We start from the raw sequence: 13,423 nt of genomic DNA, 5'->3' as shown, positions 1-13,423 counted from the left end.
ATGTCGAGAGCCTGTCCCTGGGTGGGGCCTGACCAAGGACGGTCCACACCGCATCTACTTGTGCCTTAGGCACCGTCTGAGAACCTAACCACCTCCTTCCCTCCAGGGGTGACTCCACTGGGAATGAAGGATAATTCACCAACATTGCCCTGAGCTGGGTGAGTCGGGGAGGGGCTGTGATCTGCTGGGTGGCCAGTGGCAAGTCAGTGATGTCACGGCCACCCAAGCTGGGCAGTCCACGGTGCGGAGGGTGAGAACAAATAGTAGCCGTGCCTCTACGATGATGATGAAGGGGATGATTGATTCTGTCCTCTGGCACCGTAGAGAGCAGTTGCTTAGGTCTTCAAAAGCTTGGTAAATATTTTTAAAGGAAGGGTGCTCACTTTTCCTGACCCCGCCCCCCAGCAGTAGAGGGCCCAGCCCAGGGCAGGGCAGGGCCTCACACCTGCAGGTGCTCAGAGACTCCCCTTCTGCAGCAAACCCCCACCCTGGAGCCCAGCCAGAGTTCAGGGCAGAGCTTGCCAGGCTAGCAGCCACCCCCACTTTCCATTCCCTGTGCCCAGGAGCCACGTGGCTCTGAAGTGTCCCCCTCTATCACCACCATGGCCCGCCAAGCTCGGGCTGGGAGCACTACTTGGCCCCCTGCTTGGCCCTGAGTCTTGGCGGTAGCAGTAGCTTCAGGACAAGGAGACAGGAAGCAGCTTTCAAATGCCAGGAGGCAGTGTGGCTGCCAGGCCCTGAGCTGAGGAGGGGCTCCCTGCACCGTGGCCCTGCAGTCGGAGCCCCACAGCTCAGAAGCAAGGCAGCTGACCATGGAAGAGGTCCAGTCCTCCAGGAAGAGGTGGGCCAGTCCCGCCCAGAACTGAGGGCCAGCCCCCCCGCAGGTCACTTGTCCCAGCCAGACCTCCCCTCTCATCCATCTGACATCGCCCTGGCCCAGAGGGGTGCCGACTTGGTTTTAAGCCATGCTTCCCCCACATGAGGTCATGCATGTAAAATGTTTACCACCGAGTCTGACATACAGCAGGTCCGCAGCGAGTGATAAACGAGGGATGTGGTGGTGGCAGGGAAGGTTCCCTATGCAAGGCGGATAAGCATGGGGGGATGGAAGGAGGAGTGGGCCTAGTCACTGGGATTCCCGTGCAGGGCCCAGCTCCAGCCCACGAGGGGCCCCTGACCACACATGCGCTCTGGGCATCACTGCCCTCAGTGGAGAGGAATCCAGATTAGCTGGGGCAGGTTGCTGTCCTTACTCCTGACCTGGGCTTGGCACCATGAGCATGTTTTCCAGATTTCTCAGAACTCTGACACGTCACCAAATCTTGTCTGTGCTAAACCCTGTCAATTAACTAGCAACGCAAATGCTCACATCCCAGTGGCTTGGGCCACTCAGCAGGTACCCGAGTCCATACACCTCTGCAACTGTGCTTCTCCTAAAGCTCTGTCTGCTACAGTTCTAGTCATTCACTCATTCATGGGCTATGTACTGAGCAGGCCCCATTCTCGGTACTGGGGACACAGCCACAAACCCCTCCTCACCTCGAGCCAGCGTTCTACGGAGCGGTGAGACAAGCAATCAATAAGTAAAACCATGGCATACCAAATGGAAGGAGCCGTGGGGAAAACTTAAGCAGAGAGAGAAGTGGGATCTGAAATTTTAAAGAATGGAGTCAGGGAAGAGGTCACTCAGAAGGTGACATTTGAGCAAAAGCCTGAGGGAGATGAGGGGACAGCATCTGGGGAGGACGGCCCCGAAGGAGGGCAGTCAGGGGAGCACTGAGGGAAGGGGCAGAGGAGGTCCCAGGAGGACAGGGAGGAGGGACCACAGCCCCAGCCTGCTTGGCTCCCCCTACAGGAGCATCACGGAAGGGCTGGGAATGAACAAGACTGCCCCTGCTGCCCCTGGTGATGGAGACAGGGGCATGGATAGAGGCAGGGAGATTGGTTAGGGAGGCCATAACCGTCACCCCAGAGAGCGTGGTGTCTGGACCGCCCCCTGACTTGTTTTTCTTGTCAAGCCCTGTTTGTTTCCCTTTTGGAATTATTTACACTAAAAATCCACCCCCCTTCCCCCACTGCAGCCGCATGGGCCCTGTTCCACACCTGGAACCACACGTGTTCATGCGGCCCTCCGCACCTTCATGGCTGCAGTGAGCTCTGCCAGGAATGCCCCTCCAGCCGAGCTCAGATGTCACCCCATCATCGCTCCCTCCTCCGTGCCCTCAGCGGCTTGTGGCCGTGCTCTGTCCCCATCCAGAGGATATTCCTGTCTATTCCTCTTTGAAATGTGAGCTTCAGGTGCACAAGTACTGAGCCACACCAGGGGGCCAACTTTGGAACAAAACCCCCTTCAATAAGCATCCTTGGGGCCAAGCCTCCTTAACGAACTCCCTTGGGCATTATGGCCCTTCGTGAGAGATCTGCTCCCCCAGACAATGTGGCCACGGCTGAGGGGACAGCATGTTTTACCTAGAGCCTCCCCACCTAGGGACGACGAATTATGAGGTGACAAAGCACCAAGCACTCAACACACCCAGGCCGGCGGCCTGTCAGGCTACAGAACACAAGGCCTCTTTGGGCTGGAGGAGCTTGTTCAGAGTGTGGGCTCCTGCCAGCTTCTAGGGGCGGAAATGAACCTCTGCTGTGGGGCGTGGGGGCTGGGGGGTAAGGGCATTTTCTGGACAGATCAGAGGTATAAATATTTGGTTGGCTTAAAAGCAAAGGCTGACAAAAGGCTTCAGGCAACCCGCTGGGAACAGGGTTTGCATTCAGACCAACTGTGTCTGGACAAACGCTTCCACCTTCAAACATTTCTCTGAAAGGGGCCTGTTCTACCGGCCCCTCGGCTGTGTTAGGGAAAGCAGAAGAAAAGGAGACTGCAGGGTGTCTGATAACCCTCTGACAAGTAATGTGGGCGAAACAGCAACCCACTGCCCTCCCGAATTTTGAAAATGGATAAACCAGTGGCAATGCTGACTTAGGGCCAAGAGACACCAGAAGGCTTTGTTCCACCTTCACATCCTAACTGGGCAGCTGACACTGTGTTTTCTTAGTTGGCTTCCCAGTTTTCAGGGAAACAAGGACATGCAGAAGTTGAGCATCCTGCCCTCGCAGTGGGATCCAGGCCAGAGGACTTGCCAGGACGTGTCCCAGCAGGCAACCGCCGGACCAATCGCTTCAGCATTTAGGCTCTGAAGCCGTTGCCATGGCTTCTGCATCTCTGGCCGGCACAGGGCTTACGACCTGAGTCACTGTCATCATTTACTCGGTCCTTGTCTACTGACTCAGGAGAGGCTGAATGGGATCGTAGGGGAGCACTGGACGGGGAGTCAGGGGTCCTGACACTTGCTCTGTGACCCTGGGTGAGTCTTTTCCCCTCCCTGAGCCTCAGCTTTCCTCGTCTGGAAAACTTAAGAGGGGACCAAGAGGCCCTGAAAGCCTCCTCCGGACACAGCTGTCTGCACTCAGGCCAAAGTCAGGGTCATCTGGGCAAATGACGCTGAGCTGAACTCATCACTAGAGGTTTTCATAACACGAGGATTATTTGTGCTAACAGGAAACTCAGCTGCCAGAGCTGAGGCAGCCTGCAAAGATTACTGTTACTGTCGTCCAAGTCATTGCTGTTGTTTCTCAGGCTCTGAAGGCAGGGCAAGGCCTACCTGCTGAAAATGGAATGCCAGCCCTGGCAGATGGCTTGGAAACGTCCCACGGCACAAATGCCCTGGGTCCCCTCCAAAAGGCCCCCGCCCCCGGGCCTCTGCCCCTCTGAGTATGGGAGACAGAGGGAAGGCAAGCGCGGCCCCCACCACACTCAGCGGCCCAGAGGCCGCCCTCCTTCCAGCCAGCCTGAGGATGCCAGGGCAGGAAAATAAAACCAGCCCCCAGACCAGCCCTCACTGGCTCTGCTCAGAAGGAGCAGCAGTGAGGTGATGTCTGGCTTTTATTCCATATCATAAGTAAGTTATTAATCCTGGGCAGACAGCATGGCCCAGCTGTGGGGAGACTAGGGAGGTGAAACTCTGCAAGACCAGACCACCTTGAGGACCAGAAAACTACCCAGGACCCAGACCCTGCATGTCCGCTCAGACAGAGGCCTTCTGGGAAGCAAGAAGAGCACCGGAACAGGTGACCAGAGGTCTGGAAACAAACCTACTGTGGATCCTGCCTCAGTTTCCATATTTATTCCAAGAGATCAGTGACCATGATAAAGCTACTATTTATTGCTCCGGGCACTGTGGCAGCATGCTGGGTTTCTAATGAATAAAACTACAAGGCAGGACCCCCACTCTACAGATATGGAAACTGAGGCTCAGAGGGGTCAAGTGACTTGCCCGGAGTCATGTGGGAGAACGCCTGCAAAGCTGGCTGCAGTCTTCCTGGCCCTGTCCACACGCCTCTTTGCAGGGAGACTCCGCCGTCCCCTGCCCTCCAGAGGTGGCATCCATTCCCCTGCTCTCGGAAAATCTAGTCTGGCCTGGTGGCTCACTTTGACCCACAGAATGCACCGAAGCAACGTCAGGCAACTTGCCAGACTAGGCCTGAAGAGGTCCTGCCGCTTCTGCCCACACTCTCCTGGAGCGTCCCCTGACACAGCCGTGCAAGAGGCCTGTCCTGCCCACCGGACGGAGAGAGCGGGGCTGCCTGACCAGCGCTGACGCTGGATGCGGGAATGAGGCCCGCTCGGGCCTGCCAGGCCGGCCCACCCTCCAGCTGTGTGCAGCCACAGGGGAGCCCAGGAGCAAGTAGCAGAGGAAGTGCCCGGCCAACCTACAGTGGTGAGGAAGAACGTGCGGTCACAGTAAGCAGGTCCGTTTTAGGCCAGTTTGTCACACAGCCGTGGGTAACTGGTCCAGCCCCTCGGTTTTCCCACGTGGTATCTCCCCCCAGCAACACCCAGGCTGCCCGCCTCCTGGGATGTGGCTGAGGTCCAGGCACCCCCATGCTGACCATTGCCTCCGACCCCGCGGCCCCCAGGCCCTCATGGCCCGCACCCAGGAAGGGCCACTTCCCCGCTGGAGACCCGCAGTCAGCCTGGTGAGGCGTTCCCTCTCCCTCCAAAGAGATAATTTCCTGTTTTCACTCCACAAACATCAATTCTAAAGAGCAGATCCAGGGTTTTCCCCAGAAGAGTAGGCATGGTACCCTCCGTGGTACCCTCGGACGGGGCGTGAGCTCTGGAGACCAAAGAGGAGGGGGCCGCAGAGAGCAGGGAGGCAGACAGGCCTCAGCTCACACACCCACTCAGGCCCCTGGGTCGCGGCTGCGAGGACCACACGCTGGGCAAGCGGACTCGGGGGACAGCATGCCACGGCGGACCGGCACGTCTGCCAGGGCTGAGGAGATGCAAACGTAAGCTTTATGCCACCTTGGAAGCAAATCCTCCACCTTCCCTCACCGGGTCAGCTCACCCAGCAGCCACCGAAAGCCCACCCCAAGGCAGGCCCTGTGCCAGGATCCGAAGGACACACAGGTGACTAAGCTCAGATCCCACCCTTTGCGAACCCAGTGGGACTGTTCTGGTGAGAATGCAAACTGTGCGGGGAGCAGGGTGCAGCCTGAGAAAAACTAACAGGCCTGGTGGGGTCAGGACCGGGATGGACTCTGGCTGCCCAGCTGAAAGCCCAGGGACCTCTCTGGTGGGGAGGGGGGGGGTTGTCAAGCAGACTAATGAGATGCTCTTGACTTCCTCTTCTTTCCCATCACCCAGCCCCTCAGACCCAGCAGATTCAACCCGTAAGCTCACACCATTCCATAGCAACAGCTGGAGCAATGCACATACTGTGTTAATAGGCCCCTTGCACGCAGGACAACTCCATGAAGTGACCTCTACTATGATCCCTGCTTCACGGACGAGGAAACCGAGGCACAGAGAGGTCCAGTAATTGTCCAAGGCCACACAGCACGTAAAAGCTGGAGCTGGGATTTCAACCCGGGTGATCTGGTTGCAGATCCCCTCACAAACTGCCCTGCTGGCGATCCGAGGCCTCTAGCTAATTGTCCTACTGTGCTGGGCCCACACACCGTCGTAACCAAACAGAACACTTAAAAATCGTCACTGCTAATTGCTCCTTCAAATACCCAAAGACCTTGCAAAGCCAGACCGGCACTCCCTTTAAACAGGGCACAGTCCCACCTCCCCTACTATCCCAGGCCCTTTCTCTTTCTCCTGTGACTCCCTGCTCCTGGAGGCACCTCAAGTCTCGGCCTCCTGGGCTGCGTGAGCCCCAGCCCATGCTCCGCGCTTAGGCAATGAAAAGATGTAAGCCAGTCCCCGGTTTCTGGGAACCAGGTGGCTGAGATGGGGGGATGTATCAAGCCGAGGGAAGGGGAAGGCTCTGTGGGAGGTGTGAACAGCCTGAGCCAAGGTGGGGGCCTGCAGAGCAAGGTGTGAACGCATCAGCTCGGCTGGGGTGGGGGTCTGCAGAGCAGAAGCCACTCTCCAGGCTGGGACGCAGGGGGAGCAAGGAGGTGAGGCCAGAACGCCTCTGTCCCTCCCGGGGTTGTCAGCACACCTGTGTGAGGGCAGGCGGCCCCCAGGCCACAATGTACAGAGACAAACCAGCTGGGTGGCTGGAGGAGGGTACCTCTGGAACTCTAGGCCTCACACTCCACATCCCCAGGGCAGAGACGGACTGCAGGGCAGAGCCGGGGGCTTCCCACGGAGCTGCCGGGTCAGCCTACCGCCGCCCCCCCCCAACCCCCGCCAGCAAGGAGCAGTCCCCGTGGCAAGAACAGGTGCTGACGGGAATACCAGTGAGCCACAGGCTAATCTGTGGCATGGGTATCAGCATCTCACCCCAGTACGAATGTAACTCTAGCTTACAAACCTCCTATGGCTCCCTATGGCCAGAGGGGCAAGTCTAAGCTCCACGAGGAGGCAGAGATTTTCCAAATGACATTTTCACCGCTCCCCATCTCCCACGGAGGGCTGGGATGACTCACCCTCTCCTGAATCCTGGGAAGACACAGGATTTCCTCCCCTGCAGACTGCCTACAGTTTCTACCTCTTGGCTTTGAGAACTCTTATTGTGGCTTTAAAATGTGGCCCAAATGTCCTCTCCCTCGGAAGCCTTCCCTGAGCACCTCTCCTTTGCAATGTTCACCTCCAGGCCACCCACCGAGGGCATTCTGCTTCCCTGCATCCCCACAAAACACTGAAGTTCAATGCAGTCTGCCTTGTTTCACTCTGTCCACTGCACACATCTGCCTTCTCTTTCAGCTGTGGGCTTCTGGAGAGGGAGACAGGGTTGAGTTTCATCCCTGCACTCGCAGGAGCTGGTCAAGGGCCGGTTTCTGGGCAGGGGCCCATGAATTGTTAACATAGTGCTCCCCTGAGCCTCTCAGTATTCCTTTCCGGGAGGGCACGTGGGGTTATCTCAGATGGGTCATGATGCTCACACTTCCACGCGTCAAGCAAGTGCCAGTCGGCTGATGGTACAGAGAAGATTGCCAAAGCAGAGGGAAGGCAGGGCTTGGCCTGCCTGGGGACCAGAGATGGCCTCAGACCCGCCCCAGAGAACACCGCTAATCTACATACTCTTGCAATACAACAGACTCTAACCACATCTGCACCATTTTCCACTATTCATAGTAACTATGATTGCTGTAGCAATTACTATAGAGAAGTAATAAACATTACTATAAGAATCACTGAAATAAACTCCCTTTTTAAGACCCTGCCATATACCAGAGATTGCACTTTTTTTATTATCTTATTTAATCCTCTGAACAATCCTACAGGTGGTTGCTCCTCCACGCGCCCCCCACCCTTAAAGATGAGGAATCTAAGCCCAGAGGGATTTAGAAACTCACTCAAGGTCACGCAGCTAGTCTGGACCCGAGCAAAGAGACCCCACACTTCCACCACCCTAGACTGTCTCCTCATAATTACTAACAAAACCTCTCTCAGGTCTTTCTGCTGGCCAGCCACATTTTATAAGAGCTTTATTGAAATGTAATTCATATAGCATACAATTCACCCATTTAAAGGGTAGAGTTTAATGGTATTTAGTACACGCACAGAGCTGTGCAATCACCACCACCATCCATTTTAGAACATTTCCTCATCACCCCATAACGAAACCCCGGCCCTTGTCACCATCCATCGCCACCTGCCCTCTCCCCCACTGTAATCCCATTCTAAAGACAAAGGCCTGAGGTTCAGAGAGCTGCTGGGACTTGTACATCAGGCAGGGGATAAGAAGCAGGGCTGGGACTCAGCCCCCCTGCCCCTCCTCCCACGGCCTGCCAGGGGTCTACTCTGTAACCCATTAAAAATGCATGATCTGCAGAGGGTGGAAAACAGAACCAGATGGTGACAAAGCCTACACGTGCCTTCCTTCCACACCAGGCCTGTGACTCACAGCATCGCTGAAGGCAAAGGGAGGAGACACACAGCACAGCCAAGTCCCCATCGCCCCAATGCCCAGGCAGGGAGGCCCGGGACCCAGAGAGGCAGAGATGGCAGTGGGGGGGGGGAGCCTTTTAGTCTGGGTTCTAGATGGTATGTGGGGTCCCCACGCTCCTGATCCCATTCCTGTACCCCACAATCCCTCCTGGGCCCACAAAGAACTGGCCCTGACCCCAGGTCTCCATGTTCCTCTCAGGAATTCAGAACCATAATCACTAACAGGGGGTCTGTTCTGCACTTGGCCCCCAGCTGGAGGGGTCCTGAGATGACCCAGGCCCTCCCCGCCCACCAGCCCTCAGAGGCTGGGGGTCACAGGAGTGTCGGGACAACCACTACACTGATTGACCGGGCTCCCCGAGAAAGGCCCTGGACAGTGGTCCATCAGATTGCTGCTGCTGCCTGGGTACATTCCCAGTTGGGGACCCTAGGGTCTCACAGCTGCCCCCAGCCCCAGAGGAAACACTCTGCAGGTTGAACATGGCCTCCCCACAGCCCTTCTTCCCTTCCCCCAAACATTCTCAAGCCTGCCCTGGGTCAGTCATTCTCTCCGCTGGCCAGAGGCCCAGCACTTTCTCTCATGTTTATGATGTTTGACCAGGCTTGAGCCAATGCCACCTCCTCCGGGGAGCCTTCCTAGATGCCCTAACCAAAAATTGGTCCTTCTGCTGCTGCCTCACACAAGATTGTCATTTGTCTGCTTTTATGTCTGGGTCCCCATCACCCTACAAACTCATCCAGGCCAGAGGTCCTGGCTTCCTCCTTCCTGGGTCCTTCCTGAACCCCCTCCCCACCGCTGTGCCACACCAGGCCCTCCAGAAGAGCAGGTGGGAAGTGACAGGAAGTCCCCATTCCTGGGTCTTAGCAGGAGTTAACCACAGCGCACTGAACCCTCCCCCAGTGTCCATCCCAGGGCCCCATGGCTGAGTGACTCTATGGGATGGCAGCAGATGGGAAGGCAGTGATGCTTGCTGCCCCCCACTGCAGGGTCCAGTTGGAAATGAGGGTCAAGCCACCAGTTTAGACATGGCGCTTCTCCCCAGAGCAGCTAAGATCCAAATGGCTGCATTCTGTCCACACAAAGGAGTCTCTGTTCAAGACCTTCTCACACTTGGGAGGTTTGCTTGGCCACGAGGGCCAAGCTCAGGGCTGGTGTCTTTCCTCCCTGTACCTGCAGTGCAGCCCCGTCCCACACAGAGCAGATCCTAGGACCAGCCAGCGACGGAGGCGTCAACTATAGGTTTAGAGAGGTCTGGCTTCAAAGCCCTTCGGCAAGGCCTGCCCCGTGTCACAAAGCACCGATGCCAGAGATGGCAGGGGCTCTGAGCCCTTCCATTCCAGCCTCGGAGATCTACCCAAGAGGCAAGTGGAGCCCAGAGAAGGAAGGTGGGCTGCTCAGGGTCACACAGCCCTGTACCGCCAACTCCCAGATACTGGGCTGCCCCATCCCCACTCTGGACCCCCTCTCCTATCCTGCCCTTCCCTCAAGGTCAGGCCAAGGCCCACCTTCCCAGTGTGTCTCCTGGGATCCCCTCCCCAGTTCCATCTGGCACTGTGATGCGCTCTCACTTGCTCTTCCCTCTGCCCAGAATGCCTTCCCCGCCGTCTGACCCCAGCAAACTTCTACTCATCCTTCAAGGCCCCGTTCATATGTCACCTTCTCTGGCACCAAAGACAACAACCACTCCCACCGACTGAGTACCATCCCCACCTGGCCACGGCAAACCAACAAGTGAATGCTGAAACCACCAGAGGGGTTTCTCCTGCTTAGCACCCAAGTTCCTTGAGGGCAGGGACGGAACTCTTTGCAAAGCAGGGTAATGACAACATCTGCATACACACCACATACGACTGAAGGGTTTTACCAACTATTGGGTCCTGTGCGAACAGAAGCTGTCTGCATTAGTTTCAGCTCTCCCTGCCGCGGCTCCGTTTCCTCGTCTACACGATGAGCGAAGTTAACGAATGTGCGAGACCCAGTGCGGGCTGGGCCTGGGTGGCGGGAAGGACTCCCTGCCACTACTATTCTACATGTCCTTTTCATTTTCTTACATCTCCCTGAGGACTTGCCCATTGCCAGTGGTCAATACATAGTTTTTTGGAAGGAATGACTTCGGGACATGAGATGCCAAGGAAGATGGGGTTAAGATCCAAAGACCACATACAGATATAGAGCTAAATCTTATCAGAGATGCTGCACTGTGGCCTTTGAGTCCAAAGGTGGCTCACCTGGGTCTCTGCGAACAGCCCCTTGCTCTCAGGGGACACAGGGCAGCTTTCTGGAATGGGCCGGAGACGTGGAAACCTCTGGCCTGGGGAGACCTCTGCACTGGGCTGTGGCCGGGGACTGGCTCGGGAGAGAGCCAAAGGCAAAAGCGGTGGTCTGGTGGCAAGCAAAGACCGTGGACAGTTACTTAGTGATGGTGTTGATCATCCACTGACACCTGTGTCAGGGCCCCAGGGTACTTTTACGGAGGTAGCAAGAGAAGTGGGAGACACAGCCCGGTCCCGGAATGGCAGGCAGCCTCTGCGGCTGAGGGCTGTAGGAGTTCACCATGCAATGCAGTCAAGCCACCGGTCTGCTCCAGCACTTTCCATCTCTCCTTCTGCCCCGACACTGTGTCCCCGGGCGACTCCAAGCATTCCTTGGGATTTCCGAGCCAAACTGTGGCCACAGCAGAGCCCCACCCAGCAGGCTTCTGCTGCACACACCTGCTGGTCCAGGGTGGGGGGCCCCTAAGTCTCGCCCGGGCGTCAGGACAAGGCCTCAGCCTTCTGCAGCCGTCCTCACAACCCGGGCTTCTCCAAGTCGGCCTCACAGAACCCTTGCGGGCCGGGTAATTCCAGCATACGCTCAGCCTTGATAAACCAACCACTGCCTAGACCATGCCTCTCAAGGGGGGGCGCCACCACCTCCAATGTGGACAAACCTCATTCTTTGGAAGGCAAAAAATGTATTCTTTTCATATGTATATATATATATATATATCAAGCACAGATACACATGCAATTTATAAACAGATGTGCAGTGTATCTGTGGTATTAAAATTTCATGGAGGAGGGCAGTCAGAGAAAAAAAATGGCTAGAAAGACTCTTTGGGGGGGGTGATAATGAAAAAAAGATCAAGAAGCACTGGCCCAGACAAAGGTCGTGTGACATTCAGCAGGAAGACACCTCACAAGGATGGGAAGACAGTGAGGAGTGCTCCCAGCCCTGCTAGGGAAGAAAGACCCCCTTTCCCATCTCCCCAGATCTGACTCATCCCTCACTTCAAGCGAAAGGGCAGAGCAAGAGAGTCCTTTCCTGGGACACGTCGGCTCCTACCTGACAACGCAGAGGTCACAGAAGGAATGCCCACCAGGTCCCTGGGCCTGCCACACAGGCTCACAAAGACCTGACCCACGGGGGATGGAGTTGAACCCCAGCATGAGTCAAGCCTCAGACAGGGGCCACCCATGGCTTTCTGGTTCACCATAGGGAGCCAACGAGCAGGGCGTTCCAAGCTTGGAGGGAGGGAACAGGTCCTGAGAAAGGGAGCTCCCAGAGCAGGGCACTGGGAAAGAGCAGGCTGATTTTAGGACCAAACACAGTGGGGGATAAGGAAGGACATAACAGTAAGAATCCTAACAGCCGCTAATACCACCAGAGCCTTGACCCCATGCCAGGCAGGTGCTGACCATTGACCATGCTATCTGGTAAGGTAGGTCCCATCATCATCACTACCACGTCACCTCTGTGAGAGCAAAGGACCATGTGCGCCCCTGGTCCTCCCATAATCTCTGGAGCCTGAACAGTGCAGGGCACAGGGGATGCACACAGTAAATATGTGCATTATGAATAAATGCTCACTTCACACATAAGGGAAAGCAGCGCAGAGAAGGTGAGTCACTTCTCTGAGCTTCAAGGCCAGTGAGGGGTACAGCCAGGATTCAATCCCAGCAGAGCCCGCCTTCCTTACCCCCACATGTGTCTGGGCTAGGCAAGCTGGAGTCCCAGTGTGTCCACGGACAGTGAGGGAGTGAACAAGGCACCATCCCCACCAGGCCCTGCACACCCGCTAGAGTGGGAACCTGGTGGCCAGTGGGGCGTGCAGAGCTCTCTGGAGCAGGGAAGCCTGTGACTTGGCCCAAACCATATACTAGGCCCACAGGAGTCCCAAACACAGGGGAGCTAAGGAGAAAACTATGTCAGACTGGCTCAGTAGCTGCGGGGGGGGTGGGGGGGGAGGGGGGCGTGCCAAAAATTGGCTTGATGAAAGGCTTGTCCCTTACCAATCCGTCGCAGTTGCTGATGGCGACAGCTGCCCCAGGCATGCCCGTGATGTCCCCGGTGTAGACACACTCCCGCCGCAGGGGCTGTCGGAACAGCTCCCGAAAATCTTCCTGCCACTCCACCGAGGCTCCGGGCACCACCAGCCGTCGGTTGGGCCGCAGGCGCAAATGTAGTTCCTCCCCAAAAACCGTGACATTGAAGTAGAGGGAGGGGCGCCCCACCCGGCCAGGCTGCAGGGTGGCTCCTTCTTGGCGCAGGAGGCTGCGGGCCGCCCGGAGGCGACCTGAGTGTGACTGTGGTGGGGGCACCCCCTCGGCTCCTGCACTCCCTGCAGAGGCTGCTGCCGGCCCAGACAGCACATGGGAGAGGAAGCGTCCCCGAAAATCCGTGCTGCATGGCACTGTCACACCATAGTCACGGAGCTTTCCAGAGAGACGCAGTTCTGCTGGAATAAACAAGGAGTTATATCAACGTAGTCTGTGCAAAGTAGTCTGGGCAATCCCACGGGGGCAGGGAGGGGCTCTGCAACCCTGAGCGTCGCCTCGGAGGGACTCCTTAGCCCAAGTTCATCAGAGACTCATCCAGGGCTTCCTGAGCCTCAGGATCTCTGCACTTGGATGAACGGCGTTCAAGAACTCTGTGGACATAATTTGCTCCCTGTAGTCCCCAAGGCCCTGTTAAACTTAACAGAAGAAAAGAATGATGCCAGAGTCCTGTCTGCCACTCTAGCAACTAGCCTTCCA

At 56.7% G+C, this 13,423-nt stretch overlaps 1 protein-coding gene across 1 annotated transcript in view; it reads right to left on the bottom strand.

Annotated features, from left to right (window-relative positions):
• Window positions 1-13,144, bottom strand: part of LOC118018583 (A disintegrin and metalloproteinase with thrombospondin motifs 14-like) — a gene marked incomplete at its 5' end in the record, with an annotated part of 71,415 nt that extends 58,271 nt beyond the window's left edge. The window contains one exon of the mRNA XM_035017204.1: window positions 12,680-13,144. Within this exon, the coding sequence (XP_034873095.1) occupies window positions 12,680-13,144 (465 nt within the window). The remainder of the gene's footprint in view (window positions 1-12,679) is intronic.
• Window positions 13,145-13,423: the final 279 nt, after the last annotated feature.

The sequence above is a fragment of the Mirounga leonina genome, unplaced genomic scaffold (genome assembly GCF_011800145.1).
Source record: "Mirounga leonina isolate KUSES-001 unplaced genomic scaffold, KU_Mleo_1.0 Mir_107, whole genome shotgun sequence".
Classification (NCBI taxonomy): domain Eukaryota; kingdom Metazoa; phylum Chordata; class Mammalia; order Carnivora; family Phocidae; genus Mirounga; species Mirounga leonina.
The sequence above is the reverse complement of the archived record's forward strand: the minus strand, read 5'-3'. Positions and strand labels throughout refer to the sequence as shown.